The following is an 18,507-nucleotide window of genomic DNA, read 5'->3' as shown; positions in this document are numbered from 1 at the left end:
GTGGATAGTCATGTTTGTTTGCAACGACTGGTTGTAATGTTTGATTGTTTCAGAAAAAACATATAGACAACAAAGTCATTATCATCGTCAAATGCCTAAAAGACGTAAAGGTTTACCTGGCACCAAAAGGATATTAGGGATGGCGCCAGGCTAATCTCACTGCGGAGAGCATTCCACAAATGGGAAACTACGCTTATGCAGAACGAGATAACTATTCTCAAATAAGATGCAGCACCTCTTGGTTCCCTACTTGAAATCACCAAGGTAAAACTATAAAAAGGGGGAGAGGCAGAGGAGGAAGTAAGAATAAACCACGGTCAGGGCTAGTTCCAAGTTTTAAGGGAGGTGTGAGGAACCTTTGGCCCTCCAGATGTTGCTGAACTACATTGCCCATCATCCCTTGCCACATCTGTTTTAAGGCAAGGATGGGGAACCTGTGGCCTTCCAGAAGTTGTTGGACTACAATTCCCATCACCCGTAGCCCGCACAGCCAATGGTCAGGGATGATGGGAAATGTAGTTCAGCACCATTTGGAGAGCTACAGGTTCCCCATCCCTGCCTTTGGCGGAATAAACTTGATTTGTTACAATGTTACAGACGTCTTGCACTTTTATGCAATTTTTGTAGAACACTGCGCTTGTGCCATCCAGAATTGACTCATAATAATTGGCAAGAATGTTCAGGTCATCCCAAACTTCCTGCAGTTCCAATTTCAGCGTACTGAAAGCTAAATGGAAATGTGATTACCTCACGGCTGCCTTTGGTATGGACCCATATACCAAAGAGCTGAGACCGCGATAAAGCCCTTTGATGCCATGGCCTTGGACCGTCACCTTCACGCAGTCCACTGAGGGAGAAAAAGAGTAACATGATTAGGAAAGGATTTATTATCAATAATATTGCTTCACACTTTTTTTTTTTGGAATGCCATCTTCCAACTTACACCAGAACCACATATTACCGGATGGACTAGACTGAATCCAGTGGGTCAAAGTCTAACACCTGCTGAAGACATCATCCTATACCAGAGGTGGAGAATCTGTGGCGCTCAAGAATCATCCCTTGGCATGGGCTGTGGCTGATGGGAGTTGAAATCCAACATCTGGAAGACTGGCCACAAATTCCCTATCTCAGTCCTATACAATGCTGACTGTGAGGCCATTTTATTGGGCCTTCTGAGGTCCAAGTCATATTTAAGTATGGTTAAAAACAAAAACAAAATTTTGCCCACAGTTTCAGTTGTGAGGTAAAAATTCCCCACATCGTCAAGTTTCATAAGAGACATTCCACCTTTCATTATTATTAATTTTATTTATGAATTCCTTCCAAAGAAGCATCCCTTCTTTCAGACATCTTATGCTATTTGAATTTTTTTATTTTTAAGCAATCTGTATGTTGGATTGATGTTTTTACAGTTGCTTTTACTGATTTTATTTTTATATGTTGTATTCTCCTTGATATATTCTTATGAAAGTGCAGACTATAAATGTGCAAATAAATAAATAAATCCCAAACATATTTACAATTTAACACATATTAATATTTATGATACGTATTCCCCATCCCCTCAAGGCTCTTCACCACACCATTTTCATCCTCACAACCACCCTATGAGGTAAGCCTCAGAGATGGTGACTGGCCAAAGGACACGCCACAAACTTTTTTTTATTTGGAGGAAGAGGTTTCTAGAAGAAGCTGAGGTAGCTTAGCCACAGCTGAATTTCTCATAGGTTTTTAAAAAAGCTTTTCCTAACCTAAAGAGTCTTACTTTCCTGTATCTGAAACCTTCTACTTCTTGTCTAAAACATCAGGAAACTTCAACGAACAAGACAAACAGGTCCAGCGCCAGGTTGGACTGGGCCCTCGGGCACCACACCACAGCTGCGGCCACCCTGTCTCTCACGTCGTGACATCAGCATGCTGAGGAAGCCCGCACCAGCTGCAGGTGTTGTTGTCTGGGAGGGTGGTGGAGCACCAGCGCCACAATCAGCATTGGGTTGCAGGGCATGATTTGTGCCTGCAAATCACACTCTGTGACCTGCCACCATCGTGGATTGCGGAGTTCCACCCTCCCAGCCCCAGCCTGTAGATCTAGAAAGGGGTGCTTCGGGGGCAATCTGCAATCTGCATTGGGTTGTGGGGTGTGATTCGTGGAGCTCCACCCTCTCAGCCCAAGCCTGTATATCTAGGCAGAGGCCCCTCAGGAGTGGTCAGGACCCTTGGCCTGTGCCCCACCTGGCCATCCGCTGGCACTGGTCCTGAAGGCAAACTACTGTTCCCATTTAAATTCTTCTGACATTTTAATATTTTAACCAGCAACAAATCCCCATCCACCCACCCCCGTTTCAATACTCTTGTCTAAATATAGCCTTTTCTTTTAGTCTCCTTGGAGGATTTGTCATCTCCAGACATTTATCATCAGCACCAACTCTGTACACTTTATCTTTCCCAATTAGATCTGGCTTTCCACAAGACCAAGATGCATAACAGAGTCACAATCAAACTGGGACTTTTGCTGGGCCGTAATTAAGAAATATTCTCTTCTGATCCCAGTATCAGAACTCCATGTAGTGCACACTAAACAAATTAAACATTCTGCATTCAGGCAATCCAATTTCTGTGCCCCGAATAAAACATGAATTCTACTTTCTGTATCAATTATAATTCACATCGATCAGGCTGATCAAGGATCGTTTGCATAAGTACATAAGAACAGCCTGCTGGATCAGGCCATTGGGAAGCCCACAAGAGCACTCTCTCCTCCTGTGGTTTCCGGCAACTGGTATTCAGAAGCATACAGCCTCCAACTATAGAAACAGAGCATAGTCATTATGGCTAGTAGCCATTGATAGCTTGATACTCCATGCATGTGTCTAATCCTTTTAAAAAGCCATTTAAGTCTGCCAGACAGAATAGACTAGGCTAGAAGGACAAACTGTCTGACCTGGTATAAACCAGATGCTGCTTCAACCAACTGGCTCTCTGGAGGTAGTTAAGATCAGCCAGAGGGCAAGCAGCCACTTGGGAGCAAACATTTCTCTGTACTCAGCAGCATCTAGTGCGATTACCTACACGAGGCGCCACGCATTTATCCTGCCAAATGCCCAGTATTCCTTGGCTACAACTTACGCTCAACCTCCCTCCCTTTCACACAGTGAATTTGTGACTACTGAGAAACGATGGTTTATGGCTTTCCAAAAAGCAATGGTTTATAGTTAGCTTCTCGATCCTATTTGGAAACTATTAACCATATTTTTTCAGCACACACATAACAAGAAACTATAGTTAGCAGTGGCTTCCTGGCTTGAAAGGGGGGCGGAAGAGAAAGAGAGAGGGAGGGAGAGGGAGAGAGGGAGAAATAACACATGAACAGCAGCAGGATGCCGGAATGACTCATGTCCTTTCCACATCAAGGACCACTTCATTCAAGCATGGTCTTAACCTGGGCACACAGCTGCTGTCTTATGTATCCTGATCATCCCATGTGCCTCCCTCTCCTGCACTGGCTACTGATGCAACCAGCCACTCTGCTGCTGCCTTGGAGAAGCCATGCAGGGCGGTGCCAGCACCAAACTGTTATGCTGCAGTACAGCCTGTACGATTGGCGCAAGGTTACACTCCGTCGTGCCCCAGCCAGGCTGGACCTCTGCCATCCTCTTTAGCAATTCAGCTGGGCAAACAGGCTACGCGATGAATCACTAGGCACTGTCTACGGCACACGAGGTCCCCCCTTCTCACTCAGTCTCTTCCTTCTCATTATCACGCTTTGGATGCCGCTGGCACACTGCGGGAGAGCAGTGTGAACTCAAGGCTATTGCGAGGGAGGGGGCGTCCATCAGGCTTAACAGATCAACTATACTGCATGCCACAGGTTAATGCCGCAAGATTGTGGTGACCCAGGAGGTGTAAGGGGAAAAGCAGGCTCGAGTGCTAACACATGTGTCTTGAATGCATAAGGTCCCAGGTCCAATTCCTGGCATCTCCAGTCAGAAAGAAGGTGAGGTCCCAGAGGTAAAAGAGCCTGATAAAAGCACAGCCAGCCACAGTAGACAGTGCCAAGTTATGTGGACCCATGGTCTGACTCTTATGGATGCGACTGACGCATCAGATCCTGGCTTAATAAGCCAGACTATGCACATCGTCCCTTTGCTCCCCTTTTCATGTAAGAGGTGATGTGAAGATATAAGCCAGGAAGCCACAGTTAACCATGGTTTCCTGTTACAAGTGAACTGGGAAAGCAGGGCTAATAGCTTTCCAAACTAGCCAGGATTCATAAGCCAACTATAAACCATTGCTTCTTGGAAAGCCATTAACAATTGTTTGCTAGTTCACATGTAAACAGGAAACTATGGTTAACTGTGGCTTGCTAGATTGTTTCCCCACCCACGCGAAGGCAGAGAAATATGTCCACCCACCTGCAAAATGTGGATCTTTCACAACTGCACCCCCAAATCAGACTAGCCAGGGCCATTTTGTTGTTTTTTGGGATTTGTGGGAGGAGAACAGCTACACAACGGACAGTGGAAAGATCCGGTGGATTTCTGCCTTGCCCTGCCACAAAGTGCCTTTGTGACTTACCGATGCCTTTGTAGCGTGGCGGGTTCGCTTTCTCATCCAGCTGGAGCTGAGTTTTCACATATTCTGTGGGGAATGTAATGCAAATCTCAATGCCGCCAGCAATGCCACCTAGGGATGAAAATGCAATGAAATAAAACACCTTGTTTCCACAAGAATCACATCAAGGGCCTTTCTTGTTCTGCTCTGGTGAGCCGATGTCAACCCACACAAAATAAACATCCTTCAAAACAAAACTTCTTTTAAAAAGTACCTTAAAAAAAACAAAACAATTCCAGCACAGAGGTAGACTGGGATAAGGTCTCTACTTAAAAGGCTTGTTGAAAGAGGAGGGTCTTCAGTAGGCACAGGAAAGATAACAGACATGTGCCTGTCTAATATTTAAGGGAAGGGAATTCCAAAGGGTAGGTGCCACTACACTAAAAGTCCGCTTCCTATGTTGTGCGGAACAGACCTCCTAATAATGGACCTCCTGGGCTCCTGCTGGGAGGAAGGGTGGGATATAAATCAAATAATTAATAAATAAATAAGATAATATCTGTAGGAGGCCCTCACCTGCAGAGCACAATGACCGACTGGGTATATATAAGAAATAAGGCAATCTTTCAGGTATCCTGGTCCCAATCTGTACAGGGCTTTATATACCAAAACCAGAACCTTGAACGTAGCCCGGTAGCTAATAGGTAGCCAGTGCAATTCATTCAGCAGTGGTGTCATGTTGGTGATACCCTGCCCCAATGAGCAGTCTCACTGCCGCATTTTGCACCAGTTGCAACTTTAATGTCTGCAGGAGCCCCTCACCTGCAGAGCGCAGTGATCGACTGGGTATATAAGGGTTGAGATGATGTTTCATTAAATACCTTGTAAAAGCATAAACTGTAAAAAGCAACTGCAGCGGTACAGAGACAGTTGTTGTTCCCCAGGAAAACCTAATCCTGAAGGTCCCAAAAAGTGCCTAAAATGAACAACTGATGGCACCTTGGAAATCACAGAGAGAAGGGGGTTCCAAACCACAGGGGCGACCATACCTTTGGGTCACAGCCCACAACAATCTGTGGGACAGAATGCCACCAACAGGGTTTGCCAACCTGGTGACCTCCAGATGTTTGGGGCTACATTTCCCATCAGCCAGCTAAAAACATTTGGGGTGCAAAGCATGGGCGGTGAGGATTGTGGCCCACTGAGTGTCCTGAGAGGGTGAGATGGAGAGGCCTGGAGGGCCTAGCCCCTGGGCTTGAGGTTCCCTTCCCCTGGTCTACAGGATCTACACTTTCTCCCTCCCACACAAAGATAAGCAAGTAACGCCCTGCGACAGTGAATAAATCACTTGTTTACATGCACTGTGTTTGGAAAAAAAGGAGGATATTTCATTCCCTTTACAGGATTGGTACACATATTAATCTTCCTTAGGTAACAGTTGCAGAACACTAGAGAGACAGTTGCCTCTGTCTTCACATCCTCCCACATATGCTATGCTTGGCTACTGCCGCCAACAACTTTTGTCAGTTGCTTTCTACCCTTTGTGATCAATTTTCACGCTAGATTTCTTCCAAACCGGCCAGCCTCTGACTTAACCCAAACTCTCCGACTCTCCTCCTCCTGCTGAAAAATTCTACCTTTTGCACAATTAGAGGAGCTTGCAAAAGTCATTAGCCAAGAATATCACCCTTGATGGGGAGGAAGAGAGGCAGCAAGTGAAGAAAAAAGATCTCAACCGCCTACAGGAAGAGAAGCGAATCAGGCCAGTGATCTATTTCGGCCAATAGGGCCCCACTTCTCAGCGCCCCGCTTTTCAGCGTTCTGCTAATACAGCGCCAGTGAGGCGATCAGCTGGAAGGGGGATGGAGCTCCCCGCACTACAGCTGATCTCCTCCTCTTCTGGCGCAATCAGATGCCCGCACTCCAGCTGATCCTGCCGGAGGAGGGGAAGATCAGCTGATCTCCTCTTCTGGCGCAATCAGATGCCCGCACTCCAGCTTATCGTGCTGGAGGAGGAGAATATCAGCTGTAGTGCGCTACAGCTGATCTTCTCCTCTGGCGCAATCAGTGGGTTAGGTTCCAGACCCCCGCGCTACAGCTGACCCGCTTTTCGGCGGTTTTTGCTTTTCGGCAGGGGTCTGGAACCTAACCTTCCATATGAGTGGGGCCCTACTGTATTAAGAAGACAGCCCTAGCCCAGGGGCAGGAATAGGGAAGCCTGTGGCCCTTCAAATGCTCTTGGATTACCACTTCCATCATCCCTAACCATGCTGATTGGAGCTGATGGGAGTTGGATTCTGGAGGGAACCATGTCAGCAACCTCTGGCCCACACCTCTGGCTTACCATAAAAGCATAATTGCTCTGCTAGATCGTACCAAAGGCACAGCATTCATTCACACATATACACACGGTCTCCGGCCAGAGGGAGCATGCAAACCCAATGCTCTCTGCAGCTCATTCTGCTAAACCATGGTTGAGCACAATCTCCCCTGATGTGGCACCCTCCAGATGTTACTGGACTCATCAGTCCTGGCCAGCACAGCTGATGGAAGTTGGAGTGCGGCCAGAAACGGAGGGCATGAGATTTGGGGAAGGCTGGTTTAGCATGAGATCTGAAGCGAGATTGATTTGGCAGTGAGAGAGACACACACACCCCCTAGAAGGAGAAATATCAGACAGGCAGTTGGGGAAAACTTGGACTGGATGAAGGGGGAAAAGAGTTAGAGATGTAAAACTGGGTACCATCGATTCATAGGGGATGCCGCCAGCCACGGGTCTATCAGCAGTACAGCCGTGAGCCAAGAACAAATCCCCAAGTGACCCGAACAAAGATCTTATATTCTGCTTTTTTTTTTAAAAAAAAAAAGGTTAATCATCTTTAATTGTTTGATATAGACCTTTTGCCATTTTTTGTTTTGCGTTTTTTTTGCCTGGAAGAATGAATTGGACTTGCAGCAGAAGTTTTATTTAATTTATTTATTGTAGAAATGTCTATACCACACTTAACAGGCATTCCCAGGGCAGTGTGCAAAAAAAAAAGGGGGAAAAAGAGGAAAATGCAAAATTCTATTGGCTACAACAGAATCCTTCTGTCTAGCCTAGTTTGAGCAGGAGTGGAGGAAGGACAGAGGAGGGGCCCCTGTTGGGCACCAGGGAAGGCCTCTGGGGGTGCATGGGTGCCCATGGCCATCACGTTGGTGACCCCTGCCCTATTTCTTTCTGGATGATTTCTCAGCTGCTCCCTAATCAAACGCAAGCGCCCTGACACATCCCCACATCTTTCAGTTCTGCATGTACATCTTGCAAAGATATGAAGCCATCTCTCTCGCATCATAGTTTTAATGTACAGAATGTGCACAAGCACGCACTAAAAAACAGCATATGTGACACACTATGCAAGCAGAAAGAAAAATAAAAGCATGCTCAGTAAATGTAGCGCGTTTCTTTAAAAGTGCCAAGTTGCAGCAGGGAGGAGAAAAGCAAGATATAAAGAGCCTTTCAGAAGCTCTTTGTGGGGGCAACAATGCTAGCATAAAAGCATTTTGTGCGAGAGGACAACTCCACCCCCCAACCTACGTCCCCGCCTAAAGGCAAAAGGGCCATTTTGGATGAATTAACTGCTGGATACTTCTAGGTTAGGCCTCAACAGACAACACAGATCAACAGCACAAAAATCCAACATGAGTAAACAATATACATGTATCCAGCTGGTAGGGACTGGTGAATCTGTCAATTTCGGTTTTTCTCACTCTCCCGTTTATGGAATCTTAAATTCAGTTCTCCACATCTCCTCATTGCTTTCATTTTATTAAGGCCTCTTGAAAATTCCCAAGTAAAAATTCCTTCCAAAATGCACACCTTTGTATGCAGTTTTCCCTACTGTAACCGATTTTTCAAAGCAATGTTCCCTAGTGACAATGCACGCTTGCATGTTATTTTCACTAATATACATAATATCCCAGTCTCTGAGAGGTGTGAGACTTCCAGGGGTTTCTGCACTTACCTAGGGTTTGGTTTCCTTGGAACGAAGGTCAGCGGAGACTATGGTGTCATTTATTTATTTATTTATTGACCCTCTGGCTGGTTGTCCAGCCACTCTGGGCGACGTACAGAATAAGAACATACAAATGCATTAAAACATTAAAATCTCAAACAGTAGTAATAAAACCTAACCCACCCCAAAAGCCTGTCTGAAGAGCCAGGTCTTCAAGGCCCGGCGGAAGCTCATCATAGCAGGGGCATGTATGGTTTTATTTACAACATGAGCGTAAGATGGACAAGTTCTCAGCATTTACACTCCCACACAGGGCCAGAGCCAGGTACACCTGAGCCCTTGGGCACCAGCCTGCCCCCGGCGCGCATCCCACCTATGTCTATTGCTCCTGTAAATGATGTGCGTGCTGCGAGCACATGCCTGCCATCAACTATGATGGTGGCGGGGGTGTCAGCCCCTTAGGGAAACCTCCGCCGCCATCTTGGCTGATGGCAAGCATGTGTGGACATCACCAGACAGGTGAAGGGGGAGGGCTACCCTTGTTCCTATGGCAACACATCTTCTCTTGGCCAAATCCTTAGACATGTTAATAGGGGCACTTGACGGACTTGGCCGGACCTATTAGCTTATGAAAGGAAACTGGCTCAACCAGTTCAGCAGCCCTTTCTACTGCAAACCTCACCCCTACATATAGAGAACAACAGGCAGGGAGGGCACTCCCAGATATCATCCAGACCAACCCCACAGTCCTATAACAATATGCATTTATAGGTACACTTTGCCCTAGTATATGCCTTTTTGCACACATTCCTTAGCTGGATAACCAGATTGCAAAATTTGGAGAAATGTGAGGTTTGATGGATGAACGTGTTTTGGAAATGCAAATTTGGTAGGTTCACCTTTCAATGTGAATGGAATCGAACTTCTTCCATCTATACCAGCTGGTTGTTCTTTTCCATCTATCTATCTTGTATACTTGATCACCGGGCTGACCTCTTAACACCAGGGCTGTGGAGTCGGTACGCCAAACCCTTGACTCCGACTCCTCTATTTTTCTACTGTCCGACTCCGACTCCACCCAAAATTGCTTCCAACTCCACAGCCCTGAAAAGGGCTGTAAATGTCTTTTTAAATTGGAAGCTCTCATAGGAGCATTTTTATCGCTGGCTGAATATGCGCTGATCTTGGCATCACAGCATTTCTCTTCATCTGGGTCCTGTGTCATACACTGACACACAAAATGTTTTCCATCTTGAGTTATGGTGAAATGCTCAACTACAGCTGACTTCATGGGAAACTTCTTTGACATTTTGAATTTATATTTTAAAAAATTTGTCAATCAAAATTTATTTTGAAGCCGGAGTCGGTACATTTCTACCGACTCCAACTCCACCCAAAATTGCTTCCGACTCTGACTCCGACTCCACAGCCCTGCTTCACACCACAATCCAATTTTTAAATCTCTTCTTTCCTAATCAGCTCCAACATCCCCATCACCCTGCTTCTCCTAATCACTGCCCCGGGTCTGCCACCCACATACGTCGTGTCTCATGGTTTTGCACCACCTCATCCCCATTGCACAAACAGGCAATCCATTTTTTCTTGGGCAACTGAACCTACTCGCCTACTCTCTGGAACAACCCAATCACATCGATCACAAGGTCAGTCCTGTGCTCACAGGTCTGGTCTTCGGGAGAAGGAACCACAGATCAATGGAAAAGCACATTGCTTTTTTTTTTTCCATACAGGAGGTTGCAGGTTCAGTTCCTTTCAGTTAAAACAATCTAGAATAGCCTCCCAGAAGTTGGGAAGTTCCCTTACTTGTATGGCATTGTACAACCCAATATGCAAAATTAACATCTGGCCTTTCTCCAAGGATCTGAAGGCTCGGGATGTAAGATGATATAATTTTCCCTTCTTGCCACATGCAGCACTGTTTCCATTCCACTGCAGTTTGTCCTTCAGCAAGAAATAAGACCACATTCACACCATACATTTATTCCACTATTATTTCACTTCAAACAGTCATAGCTTCCCCCAAAGAATACTGGGAGCTGTAGTTTGTTAACAGCGCTGAGAGTTGCTTGTTGCTGTTGTTATGTGCCTTCAAGTCGATTACAACTTATGGTGACCCTATGAATCAGTGACCTCCAAGAGCATCTGTCATGAACCACCCTGTTCAGATCTTGTAAGTTCAGGTCTGTGGCTTCCTTTATGTTGCTAGGAAAAATCCTATTCTCCTCACAGAGCTAAACTTCTCAGAGTGGTTTAACAATCAATCCCACTTCCCAGGGAACTCTGGGAATTGCAGGTCTGTGATGAGAATAGGAGTCTCTTCTCAGCTCCCCTCACAAACTACCCTTCGCAGAATTCTTTAGGGGAAGCCATGACTGTCTAAAGTGGAATAACAGCGGAATATATGTATGGTGTGAATGCGGCCTAGGTTATGTGTCTTGCTGTCCACTGTAGCAAAGTTCTGCCACTTATATAACTTACGTAATTGATTATGTAACTTAGGTTATTATGTTATTCCACCCGATTCATTTCAACGCAAAGGAAATGCGATGCTAGCGATGGTGGTGGGGATGTAATCAATTATGTATTCTTTGGACTAAAAGCAACAACAGCAGCAAATACCGATCATATTCACTGGATTGATTTTCCTTCCAGGCACAGGATGAATAAGCAACGATCTCCAATTTCCACTCTCATTTTTGTTAGAATTCTTTTTTTTTTAAACCACATTTTTATTAATTTCCTGTTTCTTTTTCTAGAGATCCCCACAAAGGAAAATAAATAATAAAAATAACTGTGACACCTAAAATATGATCACGAACACTGTCAAAGGCATGTTCCACGTTGGGGGGAAATACAAAACATTTTGTCCATCAGGAAAAGTGGAAAGTCACAATATGCAGTTGAAAAGCCAAGAAAGGAGGAAGAAAAGTCATTAAGAAGAGGGTGTCGAGATAACAGTCATTTTCCAAATGTTCCAATAATGTGGTGAGGGTTTCCATGTAAAGGACACATCCATTGTGTAAGAAATTTTGGCTGAACATCAGGAAAATCATCCTAATTGTTAGAGTGATACGACAATGGAAACAATGACCTAGGGAGGTGGTGGGCTCTCCAGCGCCGGAGGCATTCAAGAGGCAGCTGGACAGCCACCTTTTGGGGATGCTTTAAGTTGGATTCCTGTGTCAAGCAGGGGGTTGGACTTGTTGACCTTATAGGCCCTTCAAAGTCTAAGATTCTATGATTCTGCAAAATAAAAAGATGCCAAGTAAAGTAGTCTGGAGGTTCTTGTGAGGCTTTTTTCTGGTGGGTTATCTTTTCCATAATCGCTGTTTTCCATAAATTTCGATACCATATCACCAATAACAGATTCTGTGCGGTTTTCAGTTGGGCAGCTATGGACATACAAGCAGCAAGTAACATGTAAATAATCATTCTCTATATAATATCTATATAATAATATCATTGGAATTCTCACACATTCTTCTCAAGGCAGCATGCACGGTCCTACCCTCCTTCTTCCACATTTATCCTCACAACAACCCTGTGAGGTGGGTTAGGGTGACAAAGAAAGAATATTGTGATGGCAACATATTTTGCGAGCTGCCAAATCCTATAGCCTTCCCCCCTCCCCAGCCTGTATAACTTCAAGCGCAAGATTATTCCATTTGACATAGAATCCTATGTCCCCAAGGAGTCCTATGTATGTCAACGACTTACAGTGCAGTCACGTATTCACAATAGCCAAGGGAGTGGTGTGGGGGTTCAACCTGTTCTGGCTCAGCTTCAAGTCCTCAAAGCATTCTGCTGCAGCTCTGAGAAACTTTGCCCCTGTGTTGAACAAGACCATTTCTTTAACTCTCACCGTGCAACACTGAATGGGGGTTCAAGCAACCAGCCCCCTCCTGCAACGTACATTGCTCCAGTAATACAAGCAAGAAAGGCTTTTACACCCACTCCCAAGATTTAGGCAATCACCCACCTCACAATTAATACACGCTAACTTTCTTTTTCTTAAAAAATCCACATTAGTCTTTCAAAGGCTGGGTGTGTCCACATATTTGTATGCCACTGTGCATCCCTCCATAGGCAAAAATAATCGTATCAGACCCTTCTCCAAGGATCTCAAGGTAGCATACATAGTTCAACCTCCATCCTTCCATGTTTATCCTCACATCAACCCTGTGAGGTAGGTTAGGCTGACAACGAGGAAGCGATAATACCACCTGGTTGAATATCCCCCAGTGAACTTCACTGCTGAGCAGGGATTTGAGCCAGACAAAGAAGAAGCAAGTCCCGGAGCTTACTTGTAGAAAGAAGTTAATTGTTGTTGCTCTATGCATTTTGGAATACAAAACTCCAAATGCTTTAAAATCCCTTAGATCCAGAAACACCCTGTATTGTATACCTGTACTGAGAATCCAACTTCACCTCTGCAATGACCAACTCTCTAATAAACATATACCACACTGTGCAATGCCTAACTTTTTAATCAGTATACCACACTGGTTCTCAGCAGCAAGACAATAACTAAAGCTTTCCCCATTGTCATGTTCCAGAATAAGGACTGCCCGGCTGCCTGTGCATCTGAAAAGGAGCAGTTTTGATGTGTTGTATTTTAGTTTCCAACTGGCTGGCTGGTGCACACACACACACAAAACTCCCTGAAACCTGACCTCTCCCGGTCAGTGAAAATCCGCCTCCACACTCTGCCCCTGTCAACAGGCCAAGTCACCCTTTGGCAGACTATCATTTAGGGAGAACATGCTACCCAAGCATGACTCAGCTTAAGAAGCGCAGTCTCACAGTCATTGGCTTAGCCAGCAGTAAGCCCAGGCAACGCCCAAGCCATGAAATTCAAAGGAAACAGGATCTGCATCAGCTGAGCAGCCTTCTATTCGGGTCTCATGATGACAAGCTGCCGGCAGGCCCACAAGGAAAAATATTCTGTGCATGCTGAAAATCCAGTTTTTGAAAAATTAGAAACTGGCCTGCAGGGTTGGATTTCTGCATTAATGGTGGCACACAGAAAATACACATCAGATTATTCCTCCATGAGGAATAATGATCAAGGGGATGATAATAATGATCAAGGGAATGATCAAGGGGATGGAGCGACTCCCTTACGAGGAAAGGTTGCAGCATTTGGGGCTTTTTAGTTTAGAGAAAAGGCGGGTCAGAGGAGACATGATAGAAGTGTATAAAATTATGCATGGCATTGAGAAAGTGGATAGAGAAAAGTTCTTCTCCCTCTCTCATAATACTAGAACTCGTGGACATTCAAAGAAGCTGAATGTTGGAAGATTCAGGACAGACAAAAGGAAGTACTTCTTTACTCAGCACATAGTTAAACTATGGAATTTGCTCCCACAAGATGCAGTAATGGCCACCAGCTTGGATGGCTTTAAAAGAAGATTAGAGAAATTCATGGAGGACAGGGCTATCAATGGCTACTAGCCATGATGGCTGTGCTCTGCCACCCTAGTCAGAGGCAGCATGCTTCTGAAAACCAGTTGCCGGAAGCCTCAGGAGGGGAGAGTGTTCTTGCACTCGGGTCCTGCTTGCGGGCTTCCCCCAGGCACCTGGTAGGCCACTGTGAGAACAGGATACTGGACTAGATGGGCCACTGGCCTGATCCAGCAGGCTCTTCTTATGTTCTTATGAGGCCATGATTATAATGCCAGAGATGGTCAAGACAGCCACTATAAGATTTTTAACATGGGGAGACGAAAGATCCAACATAGTTTGTTGTTGCTGTTATGTGCCTTCAAGTCGAATATGACTTCTGGCGAACCTATGAATCAGCGACCTCCAACAGCATCTGTCATGAACCACCCTGTTCAGATCTCATAAGTTCAGGTCTGTAGCTTCCTTTATGGAATCAATCCATCTCTTGTTTGGACTTCCTCTTTTTCTACTTCCTTCTGTTTTCCCCAGCATTATTGTCTTGTCTGGAGAATCATGACTTCCCATTATGTGTCCAAAGTATGATAACCTCAGTTTCATCGTTTTAGCTTCTAGTGACAGTTCTGGTTTAATTTGTTCTAACATCCAATTATTGGTCTTTTTCGCAGTCCATGATACGCGCAAAGCTCTCCTCCAACACCACATTTCAAATGAGGTGATTTTTCTCTTATAACATAGTTTGAAGCTATATTAAATGGTGCAGGTGTGGAAAAAAAAACAGTTGGATAACTTTAACTGATTTATATATAATATTTATATCCTGCTAAGTATGTGAAATCCCTGAGCCGTTTACATAAAACACCGTAAGATCATTTTTTTAAAAAGAAAAAGGGGAAAAAACAAGAAATAAAACAAAAATTGAGCCCATCATGCTGTGGGCCACTTTTTAAACCTTCTTTATTAATTTATGAATTGCCTTTTATATGAGTGACAAGGCAACTTAGAAACATATTCACTAATAGGCAAAAAAACCTTGCAGTTTAAGAAAGCACCTATGAAAATGGCCTGCCCTGAAGTCGATTCCGACTTATGGCGACCCTATGAATAGGGATTTCATGGTAAGCAGTATTCCGAGGGGGTTTACCATTGCCTCCCTCTGAGGCTAGTCCTCCCCAGCTGGCTAGGGCCTGCTCAGCTTGCCACAGCTGCACAAGCCTGCCCCTTCCTTGGCCGCAACTGTCGGCTGGGGGGCAATCAGGCTCCTTGGGAGTATGCAGCTTGCCCACGGCTGCACAGGTGGTACCCTTCACAAACTACGCTTCCCAAGATGCTTTGGGGGAAGTCATGACTGTCTAAAGCAGCCTTTCCCAACCTGTGTGCCTCCAGATGTTGTTGGACCACAACTCCCACCAGCCTCAGCTAGCATTGCTAATGGTAAGGAAGATGGGAGTTGTAGTCCAACAACATCTGGAGGCACACTGGTTGGGAAAGGCTGGTCTAAAGTGAAATAAATGTCTGGCGTGGGTGTGGCCACTTGATTAGCCAAGCCAAGCAGCTGTGAGTTGGGCTTTTAGAACACTGACGGTTGGTTTTTACTGAACATGCCCGGGCTTATCATTAACATCAATGTTAAATTTCTTAAATTAATTAAAAATAAGCTAGGCATTTTAAAAAAAATTATAGCAGAATATGAAGGTTAGAGTTAGTATGGGGCAAGGGTAATAGGATTACAGGTACTCTGTGAACATGGCTGATTTTTAATTAATTTCAACAAATTATGAGAACTCTGACAGAAAAAAGTCCAAATGGGGTCTGTTTTTTTAATCTCTTTTTACACTTTGAACTCTCTATTCTCTCTGACCGTTTTGTGTATTGCCATAAAAAATTAGCAGGTTATTAAGTAAGCATTTCTGAGTTTAGGAGTATAAGTTTTGTACGGTTTTGTTTTGAAATGAGCTTGGGGGAAGCATCAGAATGGCATGGGGGGTATTTTCAATTTAACATTGCAGAATGTGAAAAATCCATGCTGGCTATAGCATATAGCCACTCTCGGGGCTATATAATCATAAAAACAGTTAAACATAGCTTTAAAGGCAGTCTTCTCACCTACAGAAAAAAACCCAAAGATAGGTTTTAAAACTTAATGCAAAATGAACACTTGAGGCAGAGACCTTTTCATCCAGTTGGTAAAGCTCATCAAAGCAAAAATGCCTTCAATCATTTCTGGAATATACAGATAGCAGGGCAACCTGTCCCTGGGGAAGGTTGCCAAGTGGGAGAATTCACCCTCTCACTTACCTTTGGGGAGAGTTAACTCCCAGGTGTTTGCAGAGAATAAACTTTTATAAACCATAAACCATTTTGCTCTTCCTCTAGGGCCGGCCCTAACATTAGGGGCAAGGGCCGATGACAAGGTCTGAGGAATCAAGATATGTGCACACCACATAACCTGTCCTGCATGCAGTAAGCTAGCCTCTTGCTCTCAGGTGCAATGGAGGCCGCTGTTCCATTTCTAGAGTTGAAATAAGATTCAGCTTCCAGTCTCATCAGCTTTTCTACAGGGAATCAAGAGCGGGGATGCCATTTTGTCCTTTGCCTCAGGCTGGCTCTGCACTCCCTCAACCTGGGGATCGGTCCATTTCCAGTCCATGTTAATTTCACATGCTTTTAGGAAAAAGCCCCTTCCAACTGATTTCTACATTAATCTGCGATTCTCCCCCAAGTCCCTCCCCAAAAAATCTGCAATAAAATATGTATTCAAATACATGGGTTGTAACCATTGCTAGTCCTACTCAGAACAGACCCATTTAAGTTAATGGAGATGACTAACTTAGGTCCATTAATTGCAATGGGTCTCCTCTGAGTAGAACGTGGCTGGAGAGAACCAATGTTTATCACAGATTGCATATCTAATCTCAGTGTACCCATCTGTAAATTTATTTAAACCTAAATACAGATTTTAGTGCTTTGCGATAGGGTTTTCGAGCTGAGAACTGTATTGCAAATACTCAGAGAAGGATGAAATCCAAAAGGATAATTGCATCCTGATCTGTACATTAGTCTCAGAGGTGCAGATCAGAAGAGCTCGCATTGCAAATCAGATTTCACAAGCATCCCTACTTGTGACCTCCATGAATTCCAAAATAACTTCAACCAGTGGACACGTTTAGATAGGCCAAAGCAGGAAAATCAAAGAAATGATACAAAAGATGCCTTAAAAATGTTTTCCATGCACTTGAGACACACACCTTAAACAAGGTGGTCTCTAATATATCATCAACAACAACAAAAAAGCCAGTTTCTGGGAATCACAAGTTAGAGGAAAGGGCTCTTGTGCACAGGTCCTGTTTGCAGGCTTCCCACAGACATCTGGTTGGCCAGTATGAAAATAGGGCACTGGACTAGATGGGCCGCTGGCCTGATCCACCAGGGCTGGTCTTACGTACTTTAAGAACGTAGCATCAGAAAAGAGGACACATATTCACATATGCTAGTTTATAGTACAGATGCAGATCTGGAAACAATGGCAATAATTTAAGCAGAAATGCAATAGATCTCACTATAACGGACAGGACGGGTCACATCCACACTGTATATTTATTCTACTATAATTCCACTTCAAACAGTCGTGGCTTGCCTGCAAAGGATCCTGGGAAGAGTAGTTTGTGAAGGGTGCTGAGAGTTGTTAGGAGACCCCTCTTCTCCTCACTGGGCTACAATTCCAATAGTTCTCTGGGAGGAGAGACTGATTGTTAAACCACTCTGACAATTGTAGCTCTGTGAGGGGAAGGGGGGTGTCTCTCAACAACCCTCGGCACCCTTCACAAAACTACACTTCCCAGGATCCTTTGGGGGAAGCCATGACTGTTTAAAGTGGGATAAATGTAATGAGGTGAATGTGACCTGTGACTAGGTGAGTGGGCACACAGAACCAGCTGCTGTCCAGGTGCTAACTTTTGACAGGCAACAGCAAGATCCTTGCTGCTTTCCATTATTATTCCACATCATATTTGAGAGAAGTTTCTGAGCGGTTTACAACATTCGAAAAATATCCCAGATAAAACTCAAAGACAAAAAAAACCACAGTAACAAATTCACATTTCAGAAGAGCACAGACCAATTAGGGAACATTTAAAAAAGCATTTTAAACTTTACACTGGACTTGGACAGGACACCCCTTTAAATAGAGGATGGCCCTTAAATCTCTGCCAATTTGAACACAAAGATTGCAATCCACCTCTCAAGAGAGATTTCTACAGAAAGAAAGAAAAAACAACCCTGAGTGGATTTGGACAGTCGTATTTAGCTACTTATCCTGTTACTTGAGGAACAGGTTTTGGATCCACTCTCCGCCCTCGGTTACAGCAGCTCCGTTGCTTCTCCACATTTTTCTCACACTCCAAAACCAGGGAACTCTCTCAGCTGCACGACCTGAATCCAGTAGAAGATTAACTCCTCTTTTAAAAAGCGCTCCCATTCTTAAAAGGCAACAAGGTGCCAAAAAAATGCCTCTGGACACAACTCTTTATTTTCTTGT

The 18,507-nt window shown here is 44.5% G+C and overlaps 1 protein-coding gene across 1 annotated transcript in view; it reads right to left on the bottom strand.

Annotated features, from left to right (window-relative positions):
- Positions 1-18,507, bottom strand: part of SLC25A1 (solute carrier family 25 member 1) — a 53,410-nt gene that overhangs the window by 11,137 nt on the left and 23,766 nt on the right. The window contains exons 2-3 of the mRNA XM_061602861.1: positions 4,579-4,686; positions 748-847 (exon numbers count right to left, since the gene is read on the bottom strand). Coding sequence (XP_061458845.1) covers positions 748-847; positions 4,579-4,686 — 208 coding nt within the window. The remainder of the gene's footprint in view (positions 1-747; positions 848-4,578; positions 4,687-18,507) is intronic.

This window comes from Rhineura floridana, chromosome 19, assembly GCF_030035675.1.
Source record: "Rhineura floridana isolate rRhiFlo1 chromosome 19, rRhiFlo1.hap2, whole genome shotgun sequence".
NCBI classification, from domain to species: domain Eukaryota; kingdom Metazoa; phylum Chordata; class Lepidosauria; order Squamata; family Rhineuridae; genus Rhineura; species Rhineura floridana.
Note: the sequence above shows the minus strand (reverse complement) of the source record. Positions and strands in the feature narration are given on the sequence as shown.